This window comes from Bos grunniens, chromosome 13 (genome assembly GCF_055505025.1).
Source record: "Bos grunniens cultivar Pamir isolate PY7600 chromosome 13, Bosgru_T2T1.0, whole genome shotgun sequence".
NCBI lineage: Eukaryota > Metazoa > Chordata > Mammalia > Artiodactyla > Bovidae > Bos > Bos grunniens.
In genome coordinates, this window is record NC_141177.1 from 29,665,567 (window position 1) to 29,689,365 (window position 23,799).

Here is a 23,799-nt window from a genome sequence, read left to right on the forward strand (position 1 = left end):
GGAGGGGCAGGGGCTGGAGTCCGTCTGACAGTTCAGATGTTTGGCTCCAGTGGAAAGACTTTGGAGAGATGAGAATGAAATGCATGAAAATGCAGGCCAGCCTTTTGTCCTTTCTCCCCCAGCAATTTGGAGGCCTGAACACACCCTATCCAGGCGGACTGAACACCCCATACCCGGGTGGGATGACACCTGGGTTGATGACACCTGGCACAGGTGAGCTGGACATGAGGAAGATTGGCCAAGCCAGGAACACTTTGATGGACATGCGGCTGAGCCAGGTGAGAGCTTGTGTCGTGCATTATTTTCCTATAGATTATATTAAATAATTTTGGTTTTGCTTATTAAATTTATATACATTTGTGAAAAGTTCACCTTTTGAAGTGCTTTGTCATGTGTTAAACAGACCTGTGATGTGTCCAGTTACACAGAGTGGTAGGATTCTGCCCCAGGCTGGTCCTCTGGGGTGGGTCCAGGTGTGTTGCACTCGGCGCCAGCAGCAGAGGGCTGCCTGGTGTGCTTCTCCTGCTCCCTCGGGGCCTGGGGTCTGTGGCAGGTAACGGGGCTGCCTGAGGAGCAGCCCAGACATGCATTCACGATAAGCCACGTGCTCAGTGTTGATGTCACTTAATGCCCTTCCCTCTTTACGTGAAAATTGAACGTGGGTGTCCCTCCCACACCTGAGTGAGTGGTTGTCCTTATGGGGTGTGTGCTTGGCTCCTGGCTCCAGAACACCTTGGCTGGATAAAGACCCTTTCACTTTATGACATTCTTGTCAGAAACAGTGAAGGACAGTGCTTTCACATTTAACTATGTACAGATTAAAAACTTTTGCATGACAGAAAGCACCATAAAGTCAAAACAATCTGCAAATGAGGAAGGAGTTGTCATGCTCATGAAAACCAGACCCAGAGTAGTGTGTGTGTTGAAGAGAGTGAACCCACACAGATGGATCTGCACACCCACACCACTGGGAACACTTTGTGTTTAACATTTTTACAGAAAAGACTCACACATACTGAGAAACATAAAAACAGCAGAGTGAACTCCTCAGCCATTCCTGTTGATGCAGTGTGAAATTTTTAAATTTAAATTGAGCTTTTGCTATACTTGAGTTTTTATAGTGAGCAAATATTCTATAGGAGAAAAACAGCTTACTGATCCAAAAAATTGCACATTTTTGTATTGCTAAATACGTGTTTATAGACTGGAAAGTAGTTCACTATGAGTATCATGGTTTAGTCTTTGATAGATCCTTTGAGTGGTTTCTACATTTTTGTGATCACAGACTATGTTTTGATGAGCTCCTCGTGCTTCTGTCTTTGCAGATTTAGGTGAACATTTTTTAAACGTTTTAAAAATAGTATTTTTAAAGTCGCATTGTTAGATTGGCATATTTCCACTTAGGTGCCAAAGTGTGTCTCAAAGTCAGGATATCTTGCACTCAGCAACATGGAGGAGCTGACCTCTGTCTTTGCCTGTCTGAGGGGCAAAGCCTGTCCCTTCAAGAGCTTCCACTTACTCTGCATACTTGTTCATGGTGAAACTGAGTGTCATTTATGTTCCATGGATTTAGTTTGTTGTTTATTGTTGTGTGTAAAATATGGGATTGTTTTCTTAAAGAAGCTTTATTGTCATTTTTTGTGCTAAAATATTTTTTTAAGATAAAAATTTATAGTTGCAATCGTTAAAAATTTTTTTGGTTGTGTTGGGTCTTAGTTGCTGTGCGTGGGCTTTCTCTAGTTGCAGCAAGTGGGGACTACTCTTCATTGCGGGGCTCAGGCGTCATTGCAGTGGCTTCTCTTGTTATAAAGCACAGGTTCGGGTGCACAGGCGTAGTTACTCCACGGCATGTGGAATCTTCCTGAACCAGGGGTCAAACCCATCTCCTCTGCATTGGCAGGCAGATTCTTATCCACTGTACTACCAGGGAAGTTCCAGTTTTAACCAATTTTAAATGCCCTCAGGGGCATTGAGTACATCCATATTGTGCCCCATCACCGCCATCATCTCAGAACTTTCTCTTCTTCCCAAACTGAGCCTCTCACTCCCCATCCCCTGGCCCACATCCTATGTTCTATCTGAAGTGATTACTCTGAAACCTGGTGAATAGGTTCATATAGTGACTGACTTTTAGTGATTGGTTTATTTCACTTAGCTTCATTTGTGTCCTCAAGGCTCATTCATGTTGTAGCAGGTGTCAGGATTTTCTTGCTTTTTAAAGCTGAGTGAGGGACTGCCTTGGTGGTCCAGTGGCTAAGACTCTGAGCTGTCAATGCAGGGGGCCCAGGTTCCATCCGTAGTCAGGCAACTAGATCCTACATGCCGCAATTAAAGATCCTGCCTGCCATAATGAAGATTGAGGATCCCGGGTGCCACAACTAAGACCTGGTGCAGCCAAGTAAATAAATAAAAAATAAATATTAAAAAAAAAAAGCTGAATGGTACTCCATTGTATGTATGTATAAACCACATTTTGTTTACTCTTCATCTGTCATGACACTTCTGCCTTTTGGCAATTGTGACAATTGCTGCTATGAGCCTTGGTGTACCTGTTCAGGTCCCTGTTTTTACTTTCTTTTAGTATAAACTCAGAAGTGGGATTTCTGGATCGTGTGTTAATTCTCGGTTTACTTTTTTGAAGAACCTCCATACCGTTTTCCAGCAGGCCACCACTGTGCAAGGGCTCCAGTTTCTCTGCATCCTCGACAACACTGGTTATTTTCTGACATTTTCCTAGTAGCTGTCCTCATGGGTGTGAGGTGATAGCTTATTGTGGTTTTCACTGGCATTTCCCTGATTTCATGATGTTGAACATCTTTTCGTGTGCTTGTTGGTCATTTGTATCTCCTTTTTGGAGAGATGTCTGTTCAAGTCATTGGCCCATTTTTTTCAAGAACTTGTTTTTTTGGCTGTGCTGTGTGGCTTACGTGGAGAGGAGGTAAGAGATCCAGAGCAGCCAATGCAACATCAAAGCAGAAGAACAAACCTGGAGAATACAACCCAACTTAGAGACTTCTTATAAAGATACAGTAATGACGACAGTGTGGAAATGGGGAAAAAAAGACAAATTGGTCAACAGAACAGAGAAGCCAGAAATAGTTCCACAATTGTTTCCCCCTCCAAGGATTGAACCTGGGCCTTTGACAGTGAAAGCACTAAGACCTGACCACTGGACTGCCAGGAAGTTCCCTGGGTGGTTTGTTCTGTTGAGTTTTAAGAGTTTTCTTTATATTTTAGATAATAATTCTTTATCCGATATGTCCCCTCTAAATGTTTTCTCCTGGCTGTGGCCTGTCTTCATTCTCTTTAAAGTGTCTTTCACAGACAGAAATTTTTAATTCTGATGAAGTCCAGCTTATCAGTTCTTCCTGTCATGAATTGTGCCTTTTATGTGGTATCTAAAAAGGTCATTGCTAAATCTCAGGTCATGTCCGTTTTCTCCTATGTTATTGTCTACGAGTTTTATAGTTTTGCATCTTATTTAAAAGTCTGTAATTCCCCCTTCTTTTTTAAAAACTTAAACTGCATATACCATACTAATTTTTAATTTACTTTTTAATTAAATTAAAAAAAATTTTTTAGCTGCCTCATGTGGCATATCAGGTCTTAGTCCCCTGACCAGGGATCAAACCTGTGTCCCCTACATTGGAAGTGCAGAGTCTTAACCTCTTAACCAGAGTCAGGACCACCAGGGAAATTCTGTGGTTCCTTTTGAGTTAACTTTTGTAAAGACTGTAAAAATCTGTCTCAGTTTATGTTTTGTTTTTTAATTAATTAATTTTTGGCTATGCTCTGTCTTCGTTGCTGCTCAGGCTTTTCTCTAGTTGTGGTGTACAGGCTTCTCATTGCAGTGGCTTCTATTGTCAAGCACAAGCTTTAGGATGCTCAGGCTTCAGCAGTTGTGACACATTGGCTCAGTAGCTGCAGCTCCTGGGCTCTAGAGCACAGGCTCAGTAGTTGTGGTGCGCAGGCTTAGTGGAAGCATGTGGAATCTTCCCGGATCAGGGATCAAACCCGGGTCTTCTGCATTGGGGCTGATTGTTTACCACTGAGCCACAAGGGAAGCCCTTCAGTTCATGTTTGCATGTGGGTGTCCACTTGTTTCATACCATTTGTCAACAAAGATTCTTTCTACATTGTGTTGCCTTTGCTCCTTTGTTGGACGTTGTTGGCTGAACTTGTGTGGAACTATTTCTGGCTTCTCTGTTCTGTTGACCAATTTGTCTTTTTTTCCCCATTTCCACACTGTCGTCATTACTGTATCTTTATAAGAAGTCTCTAAGTTGGGTTGTATTCTCCAGGTTTGTTCTTCTGCTTTGATGTTGCATTGGCTGCTCTGGATCTCTTACCTCCTCTCCATGTAAACTTTAGAATCAGCTTGTCGGTATCGCAGGTAACTTTCGGGGATTTCGACTGGGGACACGTTGAATCTCCAGATCAAGGTGGGAAGAACTGACATCGAGTGACAGCACTAAGCTTTCTGACGTGAGCACGAAGACTCTCTCCATTGATTTAGTGTTTGATTTCATTCATTAAGATTTTGTAGTTTTCTTCTTATAGATCTTGTACGTATTTGTTAGATTAATTGTCTAGGTACGATTAACTCTGAACTTTGTGGGGTTTAGGGGCATTGGCCTGTGTGCACTCAAGGACTGTCCATATGGGTGGTCCCGCGGCAGTGGGTTCAGCTGGCTGCAAACTGCATAGCACTCTGGTACGTGCTGAGGGGGAGAATCCAAGTGTAAGTGGACCCATGTAGTTCAAACCTGTGGTAAGGGTGCACTGGGTTTCACAGTTTTGGGTGCTCCTCTAAGTATTGTTGTTTTTACTTTTAGATTCCGAGTTTTCCCTGCTGGTGTGTGGGATAGCGATAGGTATTAGATAATCCATTACCTACAAATGAAGGGAGTTTGATTTTTTCCTTCTCATTGCATAAGTTACCTGCAAACAAAGGGAGTTTTATTTTTTCTTTCGTATCACTTTTCCTTTCATTCTTTTCCTGTCTTGCTGCAATTTTGGTAATTTTTTACCCAGGCTCTTGTGTGTGTGTGTGTGTGTGTGTGTGTGTGTGTGGTTGTCATGGCAACTTTAAGACTCACAGCTTTTAAAAACAATTAATTAATTTTTTGGCTGTGCCAGGTCTTAGTTGCAGCCTGTGGGATCTAGTTGTCTGACCAGGGATTGAACCCCGGCCCCTGCGTTGGCAGTGTGGAGCCTTAGCCACTGGACCACCAGGAAAGCCCCTTGTGACTCACAACTTGAGAGAATACTACAGTGAATTGCTGTGTGAAAATGTAAAGAACTCTTGACTCCTGGGTTTCACTTATTCTTGGATGGCCTCATGTTCAGTTGGGTTTTCCTCCTGGGACTTTATGGTTTCCTTTTTTTAATGTAAGTTTTTGTTCTGTATAGGTGAAATTTGCTCATTATTATTACAAACTATTGTTTGAGTAAGTTGTTTTGTTTCTTTAAAAGTTTCTGTGTCCACTGATAGTTGGGATTATGGGAAGGGGTTTAGGGACCCTCCAAGGACTTCGTTCTAGGCATTCCTGGCTCTGTCCAACCAACTGGGCTTGGCCTGTCTTGTAGGTGTCTGACTCAGTGAGTGGGCAGACTGTGGTCGACCCCAAAGGCTATCTGACGGATTTGAATTCCATGATTCCGACCCACGGAGGGGACATCAAGTGAGTACCCCGGAGGGCTGATGGCTGGGTAGGCTCAGGTTCCTGGGAACGTATTGGATTTTATTTGAAAAATATGCAGCCAAAATGTGGCTATTCTAAGAAAGAGTGGGATTGATTGATTTTCCATTCAAAGTATGTGGATGTTAAATTTGTAACAGGTAACATTCAAAACCTATGTGTATGCCAAACTAGGGAGCAGTTTGCTAATTGTCTCCCATGCTTCTGACCTAGTCCTGGTGCTCGGTGCCTGTGTGCATGGAGGTGCAGTAGGCTTGGGAGGGTGCCGACCAAGTTCTCACTTGGTTCTGTCACCAAGGACATCTGATATGACAGTTGGATGTTGTGTCCATGGGGGTGCCTCCTCTGGCCAGGCCCATACACAACACGTGGCAGTCTGACCCTGTGCTTTCTTGCCTGCACAGTGACATCAAGAAGGCAAGATTGCTCCTCAAGTCTGTTCGGGAGACAAACCCTCACCACCCGCCAGCCTGGATTGCATCAGCCCGCCTGGAAGAAGTCACTGGCAAGCTGCAAGTGGCTCGGAACCTCATCATGAAGGGGACGGAGATGTGCCCCAAGGTAGGGACCCTCCCTGAGGTTGCACCACACCCTTGAGGGGCCTTGGCATCTAGGCTGCGCCAGACGCTGTGGAAGTGAGCTGGACTTAGAGGGGATTCTTTGCCCCCTTTTGGTGTTGAAGCTCCAGGCAGTGGGACGGGGAGGGGGGAGGAGGGGGAAAAAGCAGGAAAGGGCTTTTCCTGGTAATTTTCACTTGGAGTGAAAACTTGACTGCCACTTGTTCAACAGATGACCTTAATGATAGATAGCAAGACTGGTCAGCCCTTCCCCCTTCCTGATGTCAGAACCTGGAGGTCGGCCTCACAGGGGCCGTGATGATGTGGGCCTCACAGGGGCCATGATGATCAGCTCTAGAAAGTCCTGAGACCCTCAGGACTACAGGCTGACTGTGAAGGCTGGGGCACCCTGACAGTGAGAGGCATCTTGTGAATTCTTCCCCCAGACATGAGCATTGATCTGAAACTCCCCAGCAGATACATGACCGCCTGCCTGTGTGTCCCCACCTTGTCCATGGGGTGACTTCTTACCCAGAGGGCTGGCTGTCCTCACCTCACAGTGTGGTGATGTGTCTTTCCCATGCACAGATGTGCTGTAGTCACATTCCCACGTGTAGGGGTTTCAGGGGGTCTCTGGGGCAGGCGTGCCTATGGGTCTGATGAACGCAGCCCCTCCTGTTTCTGAGACTTGTGTGTGTCCTTCAGGGGTGCCTACCACTCGGCCAGCCTGACATACCTCACCAACCTGCTCTTCTGTCCCACAGAGTGAGGATGTATGGCTGGAGGCAGCCAGGTTGCAGCCTGGGGACACAGCCAAGGCCGTGGTGGCCCAAGCTGTCCGTCACCTCCCACAGTCCGTTAGGATTTACATCAGAGCAGCAGAGCTGGAAACAGACATCCGTGCCAAAAAGCGGGTTCTTCGTAAAGGTGAGCTTCCCTTAGGGGCCTGGCAGGAGTGGTGCTGCTGAGCTGCATCCCCGAAGGTGAAGGGGTGCTGCCTCCCTGCCCCGGTGCTGGCCAAGGGAGCTGCCTCGCCACTGCTCTGCTCAGGCTCTGCTGGAAGGGTTCGAGAGTGGTGGATGTTTTTCAGGCTTTATTTCGGGCTATGTTGGTCCCGCCCTTGGACAGTCTTCAGGGAAACTTTTGGTTGCGGTGCTTGGGCTGGGACCTCACACCTGCCACTTCCTGCTACATGACCTTGCGTGGGGGCAGTTGCTCTGTGTCCCCGGTGGGCCACACTGTGGGCCTGCTGTGCCAAGTGAGGGAGCTGCTTGAAGCGGCTTCATAGCTGCTGGCTGTACTGTCCCTTGCCCCTGGCGGAGAGGAGGTGCCACTTGGTTCTGAGTCTTTACTGCCTGGGTGCTCACACTACAGAAGCACGTTAATTAGCTCCTTCCCGTCTTGTGACGCTCCTGCAGGGCAGCATGTTGGTTTATGTGCCATTGGCTCATGTCACTGAACGGTTTGCGCATCAGGGAAACTGAGTCCACCCGGGAATCACTGCCAAGACGGAGCTTCTGTGGGTAGTTTGTCTTTCATTATTGCAGAAGTGAGCAAAGAACAGTGTTGCTCCTTGACTGGAGCTGAGGGGAGGTGCTGCTGGTGACGCTCATTCCAGATTCAGCACCTGCTAGTCAGAGGCCTGACCTGGAGTAAGCCTGTGCTGATGGCTGGCTCCCCCTGAATTGTAACATGGGTAAAATAGGTGTGTTTTATGGAGTTGAGGGTGGCTTGTAGTGGGTGGTCTGAGGTGTGTGTTGGCATGAGCCCTCGGAGGCACTGGGGTTGTGGACTGCAGCTTCTGACGCTTTACTCTGTGTTTGATAGGGGCCAGGTGGTGGCCACCTTGTGTGTGACCCTGAATGTGCTTGAGTATGTGTACACTCCAGTGTGTTGTCCTCTCTTGGGTCTGGTTTCTTGATTGCAGCCCTGTTGCACTTAAAATGAGGCTGGGGTGGAAAGTTAGCACCTGTCTTGGTTTGTAAAAATCAGCTCATCCCTTTTCAGCCAGGAAAATAGTTCTCTAATGACAAACACAGTAAACTCTGGGTAATTAGCACTATTTGTTCAGGAATGCTCTCCTGAATTTCCCCTGCCACAGCATGATGGATGGTCAGGATGGCTTTGTGGCCACTCCCTGTTCACCCCCAGATTACCTGGGTTCACTTCCAGTTGGCTTCAGATTTGGAGAGGGAACTAGGCCTGGAAGGGGGCCGCCAGAGGGTGTCGAGTGATTGGTTTCCAGGCTGTCTGGGGTCTCGAGGGCAGTGGGCCCCCCTGCTCTCCTTTCCCTCAGGCTTCCCCAAAGTGGGGAGAGCATAGAACCCTCAGCTGGCCTCTGCCCTGCTCTGCAGGCATGGTCCTGACTTGACCCGTCATCAGAGTGTTTCCACAAACAGTGCTCTTTCTCCAGGTGCCGGGGGCACAGCTGGAGATGCCTGCTTTAGCTCCAGGGAACCCTGACGCTGCTGTGGGAAGGATCTGATGTGTGGAGACTGAGGACAGTTCCTTCCATCAGTGACTGGGGTGGACTGTGTGCTGGCCCTCAGTGTCTGCGTGAGCTCTGGGTTTCAGCTAGTGCAGCCGGCGTCCTGGTCCTGTGTTAGGAGAATTTGAGCTTCATGTGCTGCTCTGAGGCCTGAGACCTTAGGTGACTGAGTGGCATGGGGCGGGTGCTTGACCTCAAACTGTGTGTTATCATACGTGAGGACACACGTGGGCCCAGCTGCAGCTACTTCCCATGGGCTGCACTCACGATGAAGGTGTCAGCTCCGTGTTTCTATGCTGGTTATGCAGGCCTGGAGTGTGAAGTGGTTTTGTCCCGAGACAGTGCACTCTTAGCTTGCAAGTGAGCACAGGGGCGGCAGCACATTTCCCTTGCTGGGCCTGCAGGCTCTCTTAATTCAGACTGCTCCACTCCTGCCCGGGCCGGCCCTTCCTGTCTGGCAGGCCACAGCTTCTGGTGATGACCTTGACCCAGCATGGTGGCTAGTCTCTGGGCAGTACCCGGGTGAGAGCTGGACTGCTCAGTGGTAGTCTGCTTTAGCTCCAGTCCTGTGGGCTATTGATAAAATGCCAGTGGAGGAGTTCCCAGTCTTTCCTGAGAAGTGGGGACAGCCCTGGGTGTTATGCCCATCACTGGGTAAAATTAATGACCCCCGGTCCACTGGAATGCAGTGTGACCTTGCAAAAGGGGCAGGCAAGGTAGGAGGTCTCCTCCTCTGACATCACTGCTGAGGGGCTGTCCCCTTGGTAGTCTTGCTTTCTTGGGCTGCTTCCTGGTGACTGTCACTCCGGGAAGTGGGACGGCACTGCCAGGCCTCAGGATGCCCGGGGCTGTGGTTTCAGTCGCCCCTCCCTACATGGTGGTAGCTTGGTCTCACCATAGGGGTCAGGGCTCATGTTGCCAGCTAGGCTGGTCCAGCAATACCTGGAGGCCTGAGAGCTGGGTCAGCCTCAGCCTCCGTTGTATGAGAACTGTGGCCACAAATCTTGGTGGAGACGTTGTCCCTTGGGACAAGACCTCTGGATGGTCGAGTTCCAATGCGTGGGGAGAGGGACCAGGTTCCCCCAGGCACAGTGACATGTAGCCCGGGGCTGCTTGCCTGTCAGAAGCCCTCCTGGCCCCTGGATCCTGGCAGAGTGAGAAGCACCTCTGTCACCACATGTGGCCTCCTGAGAGGGTCCCTCATCTGGCACCAGCCAGTGCTGGACTGAGTGACGGGTGTGGTCAGGCCTTGGAAGCCCAGGGACTGAGCCCTTGGCCGCACCTCTTTTGCAGGCTGTGGTGGCGCTGTGATCCTTGCAGAGGCCTGGGCCCCAGCCTGGGGTGTTGTCTTCCATGGCAGGTGGTTCTGGAGTGGCAGCTTGCTTTTTGTCATAGTGGGGAGGTGCCTATGAGCCCTGGACCTTGGGAACCTTTGAAACTGACTTGGGGTAGGCCCTGGGGGTCCTGGGGTGTCTCCCCTCCTCCAGCCCAGTTGTCTAGAGCGTCTGAGCATGTACTGCTTCCTGCTCAGGAGCCAGGGGGCTGTGTGGCTACCTGGAGCCACTGCAATCTGGTTTAGCTGTGGGAAAGAAGGGGCACCCGTTTGCAGGGCCTGCAGCGGGGAAAAGAAGGGGTGCCCCGTGTATAGGCCTGTAAGGAAGGGGAGCTGCTTCCACTGGAGGAGGAACATGAGAGACTGTAGGTCCACTGATGCTACATCATGGAATCTAGTGTCTTGTTTCCCACGAGCTTGGCCCATGTGTTTTCTAGAAAGAAGAGTTCCTTTGGGTGCTGTTCTGGCTTCTTGCCTTCATCGGCTCTTAGTCACCGTCACTCCTGCCAGGAGCTGCCAGAGGCCTTGCCTCATCCTCCCCAGTGCCTTGCTGTGGGGCTTTGTGTTCAGCTGTCTAGTGTTTTGGCCTTTTTGGTAAATTGCATCTGAAGGAAGGGCTGTGCTTGTTAAACAGAGATTTGAAAGTTTCTGGACTCCAGGATGTCTTGGCCTCTCCTGCTCGCTGCCCCTTCCCCACCGCACCCTGGGGTGCAGCACGTGGTTCTTTGCTCTCGCGTCCCCTGGGGCGCAGGGAGGACCCTTACTCTGCCGACCTGGGCAGGCGTGGACCCCAGAGTTGTTGGCATGTTTTTTCCCCACGGCTCACACGTGGCCTGCAAGGCTGGCCCTTCCTGGGTGGCAGGTGCCTCGTCTTCTGATGCTGATCTTCAAGTGTGAACAGGAGTGAGATGATGCACAGCCCTCTCTGCCACCTTGCTTGCTGATTCAGGGCGTCTGTACTGGTCTCTCTGGTGTCTGTCTAGACCCAAGGGACTCATGTGAAGTCCAGGCCTGTCCCCCGGGCAGAGACCATCTGGCCGTGCTGGGAGCCGCATCCTCTGTGACACAGTGTCCTGCTTTCACGTCCCTTTTTCTGTGACCTGGTTTCTTGTTCGACCTTTCCCAGCCCTTGAGCATGTTCCAAACTCAGTTCGCTTGTGGAAGGCGGCTGTGGAGCTGGAAGAGCCAGAAGATGCTAGAATCATGCTCAGCCGAGCTGTGGAGTGCTGCCCCACCAGCGTGGAGGTGAGTCTCCCACCCCGAGGGGGCCTGAGCCTTGAGCTCACCAGGGCGAGCTCTGTGCTGAGCACTCTCCTGCAGGGAGCAGTCCTTCTGGTTCAGCTCCAGGTTCGTCAGTGGGACCTGAGGGTGAAGTGGTGGAGAGGGGGGTGCTTGTTTTCCCAGCTGGGGGTGGCTCTGCCTCAGAGCCACTTGGATTTCTTGAGTTTTAAATTTCTGGTTCATAGCATTCTCTGAAGTGACTTTTGGTCGTGGGTCTATGATGTCCAGCCTGTCTTTAATTATCTTATGTGTGTTGTGAAATTCTCCAAACAAAATTAATCTTAATTTATTTACATAAAAATAAATAGAGCTCATACACATTTTTGGTGATGAAATGTTGAGAATCAAAAGCTGGGGTGTGAGAACTCCAGGCAGCTGAACACCCGAGCCCTTTCAGTTTGTGAGGTGACAGTCCTGTCCTGTTCTTCTGTCCTAATACTGTGTACCTTTAACCAGTGATTGGAATGTGGGACTGAGGGCCTGTCACCTAGCCACTAGACTAGGTCAGTCAAAAGTGTAACCAAACAGCTTTCGGATGCGCGGGAAGTGCTGCCGCACATGATCCTGGGCCCTGTTTACATGGTCCTTGAGAGCTCGTGCTGCATCCCGTGGAGGGTGCCTCTGACTTGACGGGTCTCTCTGTGCAGCTCTGGCTCGCCCTGGCAAGGCTGGAGACCTACGAGAATGCCCGCAAGGTCTTAAACAAGGCCCGGGAGAACATCCCTACAGACCGCCACATCTGGATCACGGCCGCCAAACTGGAGGAGGCCAACGGGAACACGCAGATGGTGGAGAAGATCATTGACCGCGCCATCACCTCCCTGCGCGCCAATGGCGTGGAGATTAACCGTGAGCAGTGGATCCAGGTGAGGTCAGCAGGTGCTGTGGTGTCCGCTTTAAGCACGGATGCCCTCCTGCTCGTTGGAGTCCCTTGGTGGGCCAGGACTTTGGGGTGGCACCTGAAAGATGCGTCCTCACACTGGCAGGCAAAGCAGGCATGGGGTGGCCTCTCTTGTCATCGCCTTGTGGCTTCTGTGGTGTGAAAGCCTGAGCAGCTCAGGGGAGACTTTAGCATTTTTACAGTGCGCTTAGCCCCACTTTTCCAGAAGAGAATATGGTTTAAGAGAGAATGAGCTTTAGTGCATCTGTCACTCTTCTCAACTATGGCCAGCCAGGTCTCTGAAGGTGTTCTAACCCAGCCACCAGGCCAGGTGCACTCTCCTGCCTCCTCCTCCCGCTGCATGAGCCATTGCACGGGCAGCCAGGAACAGTGCCTCTTTACCTGCATCCACCTCGCTCCGTTAGCAGGAGCCCTATAGCCAGCCCCTGTGCTTCACCATTGCCTCTCAGCTTCGGAAGAGGGCCCAGACCCTGCCCCTCCCTCTCGTGCCCCTGCTGCCACTGTTCTACTTACCCTTCTCCCAGTGGCCCCTCTGCTGCTCCAGGTGTCATGGCTGAGGGCACCTCCCTCCCCCCAAGGAGAGGGTGTCGGGATGCTATGTCCTGCTCCTGGGCCCCTGCCTGAGGGCACCTGCCTCCCCCAAGGAGAGGGTGTCGGGATGCTGCATCCTGCTCCTGGGCCCCTGCAGCAGTACTGTTTTCTGTCCTTCCTGTGGTGGGCATATTTTAAAATTTTGGGTGCAAGGCCTCATATATACCCCTGAAGTCTCATCGTCTGGATTCAGCTCCTTTATTAATATTTATATTTGTTCAATGCCATCTAACCATAATCATTCCCATTTTGACATTCTCATACCTTTGTGTGGATCCAGTTTCCAGCTGGTGTCTTCTTTCTTCTGTCTGACGGACTTTGTGACCATTTTTTACAAGCAGGCCTGCTGGTGTTCAGTTCTTCCAGCCTTTAAATGTCTGTAAAGAGTCTTTACTTCATCTTTGTTTACTTCATCTGATGAAGGAAACGTCATCACGTTTCCCCTCTGTGTGGAGCTCTAGGTTGGCAGTCTTTCCTCTCAATGTTTTTTAAAGACACTGTTCTTGCTGGCCTTGTTTCCAGTGAGACACCTGCTGTCATCTTTGCTCTTCTGTACATACGTCTCTTTTTAAAAATTTTTAATTAAATTGAAAAAAATGTTTCTAACTTAAAAGATTTAGAAATGCTTTTAAGAATTTTTTTATATCATTGGTCTTGAGCAGTTTGATTGTAATTTGCTTTGTGGTTTTCTTCATGTTTCTTGTGTTTGGAGTTCAGTGTCTTAAATCTGTGGATTTCCAAATTGTATCAAATTTGGAAAATTTGTGTCCCCTGTTTCTTCTGTTCAACCTCTTTCAGGTATAATTACCTGCACATTAGGCTACTTGAGCTGTCTCGGAGCTCATGAAGAGCTATTCATTTTTAAAATCATTTTTGTTTTATTTTTAACAGTTTATTAAGCTATAGTTAACATTCTGTAAAATTTCCCCATTTAAAGTGTACAATTCAGTGAGTTTTAGTATTGTATATTGGGTTATCTTTTAATTGTTTATTATCTGTTACTGAGTTGCAAGAAGTTTTTACATACTAGGTACAAGTATATAATCTGTTATCAGATTGCATGATATACAAATATTTGCAACCATTCTGTGGATTGTCTTTTCACTTTGAATGTGTTGCTTGTAGCACAAGTGTTTTTTAATCTTAATACAGTCCGATTCATTATTTTGTTTTGTTACTTGTGCTTTTAGGTGTCATATCAAACTTTCTGTAACGTGAGGTTATGAGGGTTTGCTCCTCTGTTTTCTAAGATTTTTATTTTTTTGGTGTTTACATTTAGGTCTGTGATCCATTTGCATTAAAAGTTGAGCTTCATGCTTTTATAAGTGCAGGCCCATCATCTGGCTCTGCTGGGTCTCCCTGCGCTGAGTCTCCCCCCACAGTCCAGCGCTGTAGAGAACCATGGTCCTGTGTGTGCGAGTTCACTTCCAAGTCTCTGTCCTCACTGGGCTGTGCGTCCGTGTTGTGCCAGCACCACTGTGTTCTGCATACTGTGGCTTTGTAGGAAGCTTTCAAATCAGGAAGTGAGTCCTCCTGCTTTGTTCTTTATAGATTGTTTTGGCTGTGCTTGGTTCTTGTGTTTTCAAATGAACTTTAGGATCAACTTGTCAGATCCTGCAAAATAGCCAGAGGGGATGTTGACAGACACTGCATAGAATCTGTAGATCAGTTTGGGGACTATTGCCTGCCTAATAGTAGTAACTCTTCCAATCCGTGGGATGTCTTTCCATTCACTTAGTTCTTTTAAAACTTTTTCTGAAAAAAAAAAAAGATGTATTTCTTTAGTTTGGGGAGCTCTGCTGGGTCTTTGCTGCTGCACGTGGGCTTTCTCTAGTTGTGGTGAGCGGGGGCTCTTCTTTGTGGTGTGCGGGCTTCTCACTGCGGTGGCTTCTCTTACTGCACAGCACGGGCTGCAGGGCTCAGGGCTTAAGTAGTTGCAACTCGGGTTCTTGAGCACAGGCTCAGCAGTGGTGCACGGGCTTAGTTGCTCTGTGGCATGTGGGATCCTCCTGAACCAGGGGTCGAACTTGTGTACCCTGCATTGCAAGGTGGAGTCTTAACCACTGGACCACAAGGGAAGCCCCTAAAATTTTTTTCGATAGTGTTTTAACATACTACTATTGCACTTACTTTATGTATTCTAAAGTGTTCTACTATTTTTCATGCTGTCACAAATGGATTTTTTTTCTTAATTTCATCTTCAGGTTGTTCGTTGTTAGTATATAGGAGTACAGTTGATTTTTAAATATTGATCTTATGTCCTGCAAAATCATTTATTGTAACACTTTCAGTGATTCTTTAGGATTTTCTGTATATTGAATCATGTTGTGTGCAGATACAGGTTTACTACCTTTCCAATCTGGATGCGTTTTAAAATATACATATATATATGTGTATATATATATATATATTTTTGGCTATGTTGGGCCTTAGTTGCAGCACACAGGGTCTTCCATTGCAGTGCATGGGGCTCCTCTCTAATTGTGGTGCGTGGGCTCAGTAGTTGCCACATGGCATGTGGGATCTTAGTTCCTCCACCAGGGATTAAACCTGTGTCCCCTGTATTGGAAAGCAGATTCTTAACCACTGGACCACCAAAGAAGTCCCTGGATGCCTTTATTCCTGTTTGATTGCCCTGGTTAGGGCCTTAGGACATGCTGAAGAGCAATGGTGAGAGCCCGCTCTGGTTCTGGGAGACATCTGGTCTTTCCTGTCGGTGTGATGTGAGCTCATCCGCTCACTGATGCTCTGATTCATCTTATATGACTTCTGTTGCTTTGTCCTCACGTTTCACTAATCTTTTCTTCTGTAATGTCTCGTCTGCTGTGATTGAGGACATTTTTCATCTCAGATCTTGCCTTTTTCACTGACAGGAATTTTGGCTGTTTTAAAACCCTTCTTTGACCTGTTTCATGTTGCCACACCGCAATTTGCCACCTGTGGATCATGGTTATAATAGTTGTTCTAGTGTCCTTGTCTGGGCCTATCGGAGTTGATTTTGGTAGATGTTCTCCCCTCATTATGGATTGTCTTTCCCTGATAACCTTTCATTTGTCACATTTTCCCTTGTTGGGTGCCGGGTGCTTTTGTGCCTCTGTGAACGTTCTGGGCTCTGGTTTTGGAGCTTGGTTCTGTTACTGAAGGTGTTCTGACCCTGTGGGTCTTGCCTCACACTTGCTGGGTGGGACCAACCGCAGTCAGTGGGGTAGGTTGGAACTCAGCCCTCTGTAGAGGCGGCCTCTCCAGGTTTCTGCTCAGGGTCCTGTGTCTCCTGGGGGTCTCCACTTTGGCTGGTGGGAACAGGTGCTGTCCTGGACACACCTGTGTTCTGAGGAATGCTCCTGCTCATCCTTTTGGACAGTTCTTTCCCTCCCTCCTATGCTGGTTTATGCTCAGTGGAGACTGGGGGATGCTGTGCAGACTGGCTGCCCGGGCCGTCTCCCTGGGCGGCTCTCCTCCCTTGTGCCAGGTGCTCTGTGCTCTGCCCCCAGTGGAGGGCTGGCCTGGGCCACCTCCTGAGCCTTTGGCCTTGGCTCTGCTCTGCCTGGGATGCTTTTCCCTTCACAGCCAGGAAAAGGGAAGCCTGACTCAGCCTGTCCCGCCAGCCTAGGGTCTCTCGGTGATGGCAGTAGCAGGGTGCTTCTTACTCTGTTAGCCATTGCAAATGGTGTCCTGGTGCACCCATCATTTGGCATGAATGGGAATATATTCCTTAAAACACTTTGCTGGGTGAGCCTCTGTGAGTTTTGTTTTGATAGAGAACTTGAAGTTGCCCTCGATAGAGATTGTCCCTGCATCCATCCCATCTCAGCCTGTGTCTCCATGTTGTGGTCTGATGTTTGTGAGCGAGCCCTGCTCTTTGCCTTGCTGGCCCTGCCTGCCCGCTACGCAGGAGGCTCAGGACACTTGGTGTCTCATCTCTGAACCATGGCTGTTCTCTCTGCTCATTCCGAGGATTGTTCTTCTGAAGTCTAGTGCTTTTCTGCTGAACACCCTGCCCCCCGCCTGCCGGAGCGCCTCAGTGGCTGATCTCTCCCCAGGCTGTCTCGCTTTCCTTGTGCTGGGCTCCATACCCCCAGCAGGTCTGTCTCTTGGGTTAGAGTGGCTCTTCCTTTTGCCCATTTTGAATCTGAAGCCAGGCTGACAGTACGAACATGTGTGACAGTATGAGATGTTAGTCCCACTGCTTTGGAACTTTGCTGTGGCCACCAGGTTGCCTACTCTAGCACTTGGTACACATTAGGTGCTTCTGTGATATTTGTTAAATGGATAGGTTGGGGGTATGAGCACTTACCTGCTGTGAGGCAGGAAATGATGTTTCACAGTGAGTGGCAGCGTCGAGGACCCTGAGGGTTCCAGCACCCTCAAGGCCCGTTCCTGCAGCCCTCTCCCTCGGGCCTAGCGTCTGTCTGCCAGGCCTCTGCAGCTCTGGGCAGTGAGTTCAGTTCTGTGCCCTCTTTCAGGATGCTGAGGAGTGTGACAAGGCCGGGAGTGTGGCCACCTGCCAGGCAGTTATGCGTGCTGTTATCGGGATTGGCATTGAGGAGGAAGACCGGAAGCACACGTGGATGGAAGATGCCGACAGCGTGAGTGTGGCTAGTGGGAGTGTGCGTTGTGGGGAACGGGGTGTGGTTTGGAAATCTTTCTGATCTGCTGATTTTTAAATACAGTCACAACTGTAAGGTGCATAGTTCTCTATTAACTGGGGTCTGCTGCAGAGGTGGGGTGTGAGCACTCACAGCCCTGACCTGGCCCAGTTCCTATGCTTTCCCAGCTCTTCACCCCTGACCTCTGGATGTCCCCTACCCCCATCTCTGCTATAACCTGCATTTCAGAAAATAACTGCATGTGAAGCATGCACTTTGAGGAGACTCCCTTGAGTGGTGGTCCAGAGACGAGATTATGGGCTCAAGATCGATAAACATATTTAAAGCTTTTAATACCTTAAATGTGGTCCTCTCTTTTTAATAGCCTTTTATTTTAAAATAATTTTAGACTTAGAGAAAAGTTGCAAAACTGTGTGGAGAATTCTTTTATGCCCTTCACCTAGATGCCCCCACATTTACCGATTTCACTACATGCCTTTTTCTTCTCCACATGTGCACATGCTTGCTCACACGTGGCCTTTATTTTCCCCAAAGTGTTTGAGACCACATCACACATGTGGTGAGCCTTTTCCACTAAATACTTCAGTGTGTGTTTCTTTAAAAGGAACCTTCTCTTGTGCAACCACAGCACAGCTATCAGACTCAGGAGATCAGCGTTGATTAGGACCAGGATGTAATCTGGGGCCTTATTCAGATCTCATCGAGGGGCTCACTGAATGCCTTTTGGGTTTTGGTGGAGAAACTGCCCAGGGTCACATGTGCAGGGTCCGTGGCCCTGAGTCTGGGTGGGGGAGGGACCTTTGATCCGTCATCATTGTTCATGATTCTGGCTTTCTTGAGGGCACAGACCCCTTGGTTTGGTCTCCACACTGTGTCCTCACAGCGAGTTCTCCTCTTTGCGGGACTCTGTCCCGCTGGTGGGTGGGGGCACACTCAGCTCTGAGTAGCTCAGGGGTGTCTGCCAGCTTCCTCCACAGGAGGCTGCTGCGGACCTTTGTAACTCATGTTCTGTGGGGAGACCCTGAGACTGCATAAACGTGCCATTTCTCAGCAAACTCGGCCCTCTTGTTTGCACGTTGGTTAGTGCTCCTTTTGGCCTGAGTCAGTTACTACTGCAGGATGTGTCAGGTGCTGGTTTCTAAATATCATGGCACCTGCGTTTGATGAGAGATGCTTAGTTGGACTCCTGCCGGCAGAGCTTTCCTTTCTCCCTTGTCCACTCGGGTGCTCACCTCGTCCTCTGGTCCCTGGACACAGGCTGTGGCTGCTGTCTGTCTGCAGCTCACGTGGCATCTCATTTGTAAGCTGGGTGCCTTGTGAGCACTAACGATGCTCTAATGTCAACTGTCGTGGTTTAAAAGCTTTTTGTTATGTGACATTAAGACAGAAGATTGTGAAGGATGACCTAACAGTCTCCTGCAATCTCTACCCTCGGAGTAGATCGCCAAACGGGCAGCAGAACCCAGCTCCTTCTGGTCGTTGAGCCCTTTTAATTCTGAGTGTGGGCTTGAACTCCATGCCCCTCTTTACTTACCTCATCTCTCTTGACAACATGGGGACCTCAGTGGGTGTCACCCTGCAGATGTCAGACTGGGGAGCAGAACCCTCAAGCCCTCTCAGACTTTCTCCTGTTTCTCTGTTGTGTCTTTGGGTTGGAGCAGGCCTGTCCTCAGCGCTGTGTGGCCTGCAGAAGGAGCAGAAGCCCTTGGTGCTCAGTATTACCCCAGGGGCAGGCCCGCCCACCAACCCCCTGGAGTCCTACCTACTGTACCACGGAAGCCACAGGGTCTTTGTAACGGGCTTCCAGGGCCTGGGTCAGGAGTCGTGGGGCGGGTACCCCTCCTGGGTTGGTGGCACCCAGCCCCCTCACTCCTGTCCCCAGCCCCCTCACTCCTCTCCCCTCTCTCTCCATCTAGTGTGTGGCCCACAATGCCCTGGAGTGTGCCCGAGCTATCTACGCCTACGCCCTGCAGGTCTTCCCTAGCAAGAAGAGCGTGTGGCTGCGGGCTGCATACTTCGAGAAGAACCACGGCACCAGGTATGTGGCAGTCCTGCCACCCTGCTCTGAGCTGAGGCCTCTTATCCCCATGGGTGGGTGAGAGCCTCGTTGGAGGTCAGGCCTCTGCAACGAGGATGGACTCTCCTGTGGCAGTTGGGCCGTTCAGCCAAGCTCTTTCTGGCACCTTCTGCAATAGCATTCCTGCTGCTGTACAGTTGAGGAGCCAAGGCACTGAAGGGCCCGTCTGCCTGCAGTGAGCTGGGACCACTGGGGTCCTAGGGCTTCCTGGGCCAGGGCTGGGGCCCGGAGGCCCCCCAGTCTGTGGGGCTCTGGCTTCAGCAGCGTGGGCGGTGCGGCATCTGGGCCTAGGCAGGCCTGTTTTTCATTTCAGCTGTGCTGGATTTGGGCTTGGGCTGGTTTTTGTGCTCTGAGGAGGTCCGTGACAATTTTATTTAATTGTTCTCTCTAATTGAAAAAACCTTTTGTGTCTGCTTTATTGGCTATAAGTGCTGATTGAATTAGATGTTGCAATTCAGTCAGCAGTTAGGTGGGCAGCCTCTGCCTGGAGCCTCTGCTGCACCCTCTGTGTTCGGGCCTTGCTGGTCCCACCTGGGCTGCAGCTGGGAGCATGAGGCCTCTGTTGCTTTGCTGTTGTCTCACTCAGTCTCAGGCTTCTCAGGAGTCTTGCCTCCTGATGTTCCTGTCCCCCCGCCCCCACCCACACACCACCCCCAGTAGTTGCTCTGTATCTTGCAGTTAACTCCTTTGGGCACATTTTGAAATGACTGTGCAAGTTCCCCCAACTGTCCTGTCCAGAGCAGGGCCTTGCCCGCATGTCTTTGTCCCTGGGTTCAGGGGCAGTTCCCATCCCCCAGGTCTGGCGCCTATGGTGGGCTTAGGAAGCCGAGCCTTCTTGTGCTGGTGTCAGGCTTCTTACCACACAGAGAAACTCCGTGTGCTCACTCAATCTTGCAGAGACTTGAGGAGAACATCTGTGCCGGGGGTGTGCCAGGGTGGTGGGCCACACAGGGTTGGGGCTTCATACCTGAAACCCGGGCTTCTTGCTTGATAGTGACCTAAAATAACTTCCTTCCAGAAATAAGACAGTTTCTCTGGATGCCAAAGAGTACGTACAGGTTGTAATCTTTATTGGCGGATCTGTGGTTAGAGATGAAAAGGCCCCCGGCTCCCAGACTGCGAAGTTATCGCGCCTCTGGGACACCCGGCTATAAAAGGCTCCCTTGAGAAGCTCCATCAGACTCCGCTGTTTGAACAATGCGTGGCTTTGTAGCACCCTCCTCAGTAGTTGATTTTAGAGCCTTTATGGAGAGAAAAGATTTCCCCACACTCTCCCCATTGTAAAAGTCTGGTAAATCATTCACAGCATCGAACTTTGAAGCAGTAACTGTCTTTTCAGCGCTCGTGGCCTGGCTGCGAGTGGCCCGTGTGCTTGTGGTGACCGTCCCCCTGTCTTGCAGGGAGTCACTGGAGGCCTTGCTGCAGCGGGCCGTGGCCCACTGCCCCAAAGCAGAGGTGCTATGGCTCATGGGTGCCAAGTCCAAGTGGCTGGCCGGGGACGTGCCTGCGGCGAGGAGTATCCTGGCTCTGGCCTTCCAGGTGGGTGAGGGGTGCGCTGTGGCCCGAGAGCTCCAGGGTCCTGTGCCTGCCTCCCCCAAGCCCTTGCTGCATTATTGACAGGAGCTGACCTGAGAGGCTGATTATGGTCCGACCCAGGGAGTTTGGGTGCTCTGGGGGCAGCTGAGGCCCTGAGGGGGTCCGAGAGCAGGAAAAATGGCCCGGGTGATGGATACCTACCTCTCGTTTGCTGTCATTCAGTGTGACCCTGGGCTCAGTGTTCCACAACATAGACTCAGGGAGACAGGAAGGATGGGACAGCCAGTGGAGAGCCGTGTCCCCACACGTGTCCCCTCCTATGTGAGTGTGAGGGTGTCTGGTGCTGCGGGAGGAAGTCCTGCCCTTGTATTTGAGCACAGGCATCTGCACTGGGTCCCACGTGGGCTGCCCGTTGCCGCCCAGGCTGTCAGTGGGTGGAGCTGTGTTTGTGGAGGGTGGCATCGTGGTTGGTGCCGGGAGCTCTGCGTTTATTGTCACATGGAACATCCTAATAGTTTTTGACAGCAAGGTTCAGTCAGTGGTTTCCAGCATGCTTTTCTGTTAACTGGAAAGACGATGTCACTCTGTGGTTTTCATCTAGGCTGGCATAGTGATGCCTGTCCCTGCCTGAGTGAATATGTGGAGGGGGCTGGCCTGGGTTTCCCTCTGCTCTCGTGTCTGTTTGGGGGCCCTGGGTGGAGGATGCCGCTGCTCTCCGAGTGGTTCTGGCCCTTCCCACCACCACCTGGCAGTGCTGCCTGTGTCCTGCCCTCTCCTCTCCTTACCTGTCTCTGTGGGGCTGCTTCTCAGGTTGGGGACATGGTCAGGCTGAGTGTGGCCAGCAGGTGACTGTGCTTTCAGGAGACTGGAGGGCACTGCCCACATGTCTGCTGGACTCTGGGTTGTACATGGCCTAGTCCCAACCCTGGGAACCCTCCACATATAGTCTGCGATAACCCGGGCATCCTTCTGTCCTTCCCACACTGACACACTGGGCGGCCAGCTCCTCATCCCCAGGTTTGGGAGCCAGCAGGATTGGTTGGGTGGATCCATGCAGGTGGGACATGATTGAACTTTTGCAGTAGGCAGAGGGTGGTGACTGGCAGCACGGCCTGAGCGCTGCAGCTGCCACACATCTGTGCCAGTGAGGCAGGCCGGCTTGTTCGTGAGGAAGTCCACGTCCTGAGGCTCTGTTGCCTATTAGTCCAGGACATGCCTGCATCAGACTGTCCTGCTGCAGAGCACGGCACGGCACGGCCCAGTGCCTGGATTAGTTGCTTCCAACCAGGGGAGCCCTTGCCCCACTCATGGCTGATGCTGCTGTTCCTCTGCAGGCCAACCCCAACAGTGAGGAGATCTGGCTGGCGGCCGTGAAGCTGGAGTCTGAGAACAACGAGTACGAGCGGGCACGCCGGCTGCTGGCCAAGGCACGGAGCAGTGCACCCACTGCCCGGGTAAGCGGAACCCCCTACCCACTGTTAGCAACCCCCAAGGTCATGTGCTCAGAGCTCATTTGTTCACTCTTGGCTTTAAAATGCACCAATGTATGTAGCCGCAGTTTGTCCCAAAGACACGGGGCAGCGCTTGTGCTGAGCTCTCAGTGAGGCAAATGCCAGAGCCAGGCTGAGGCTGTTTGCTCCCCAGGTCTTCATGAAGTCCGTGAAGCTGGAGTGGGTGCTGGGGAACCTTGTGGCCGCCCAGGAGCTGTGCGAGGAGGCCCTGAAGCACTATGAGGACTTCCCCAAGCTCTGGATGATGAAGGGGCAGATTGAGGAGCAGGAGGAGCTCGTGGAGAAAGCCCGGGAAGCCTACAACCAAGGGGTGAGCCTCCACCCCACACGGGGCACCTCACCCCAGATAGGAGTTGTTGCAACCTGCTTGGGCCCAGGCTCAGGGGACCTGTGCTGGGCTCGAGGCCGGTCTTCCCTCACCCAGCCTTCTGCCCCTGCCAGGCTGTAACTGCTATACTCAGCAGAGTACGGACTACGGCCCATGTAAGGCATAGGCTCCTGAGTGCACACCCCTGTGCATATGCGTATGGCACAGCCTGCTCACAAAAATGCCCCATACAAGTGTGTACGTTACAACCGTGTGCATAGTGACAGACCTGGGTGTGAAGTGGCTGGGTCTCTGAGGGCACACGTAGCCCTGACTCAGCTTGAGGTGCCGACACAGCGTCACAGACGCCCGCTGAGTCTTGTCTCTTGTGTCTATGGCTGCAGTTGAAGAAATGTCCCCACTCCACCCCCCTGTGGCTTTTGCTTTCCCGGCTGGAGGAGAAGGTTGGGCAGCTGACCCGAGCTCGGGCCATTCTGGAGAAGTCTCGCCTGAAGAACCCAAAGAACCCCGGCCTGTGGTGAGTTCCCGTGCCCCCAGGAGCTGACTTCGCTCACACCAAGTCCACGGTGCAGCACTTTCAGCTCAGGCTCCGTGGGAAGGTGCAGTCTGTGAGGAGTCCTGTTCCAGCTGTGAGAGTGTTCACACGAGCCTGAAGATGGTTGGACGCAGTGTGGCTTGTGGTGGGATTGAGGGTGCCCGGGAACCAAGAGCTAACGAGGGGGCCTTGGGGTGGATGGTGCCAAGATAGCGGACTCTACGGAAGAGGTAATATCTGGGAGGGACCTTGAGGGATGAATAGGAGTTTGCCAGATAAACATGGCATTCTGTCCATAGGAGGCTGTGCACACAGACTCCAGGTGTGGGGCTTCAGGGTGTCAGTGCCGTGA

The 23,799-nt window shown here is 50.9% G+C and overlaps 1 protein-coding gene across 2 annotated transcripts in view; it reads left to right on the top strand.

The window, feature by feature from the left end:
- Positions 1–23,799, top strand: part of PRPF6 (pre-mRNA processing factor 6) — a 34,720-nt gene that overhangs the window by 7,164 nt on the left and 3,757 nt on the right. For both annotated transcript variants that reach the window (XM_086332932.1, XM_086332933.1), the window contains exons 6-17: positions 123–278; positions 5,590–5,684; positions 6,107–6,263; positions 7,024–7,186; positions 11,207–11,325; positions 12,009–12,227; positions 17,317–17,439; positions 19,377–19,498; positions 20,938–21,076; positions 22,408–22,527; positions 22,718–22,894; positions 23,296–23,429. In XM_086332932.1, coding sequence (XP_086189058.1) covers positions 123–278; positions 5,590–5,684; positions 6,107–6,263; positions 7,024–7,186; positions 11,207–11,325; positions 12,009–12,227; positions 17,317–17,439; positions 19,377–19,498; positions 20,938–21,076; positions 22,408–22,527; positions 22,718–22,894; positions 23,296–23,429 — 1,724 coding nt within the window. The remainder of the gene's footprint in view (positions 1–122; positions 279–5,589; positions 5,685–6,106; positions 6,264–7,023; positions 7,187–11,206; positions 11,326–12,008; positions 12,228–17,316; positions 17,440–19,376; positions 19,499–20,937; positions 21,077–22,407; positions 22,528–22,717; positions 22,895–23,295; positions 23,430–23,799) is intronic.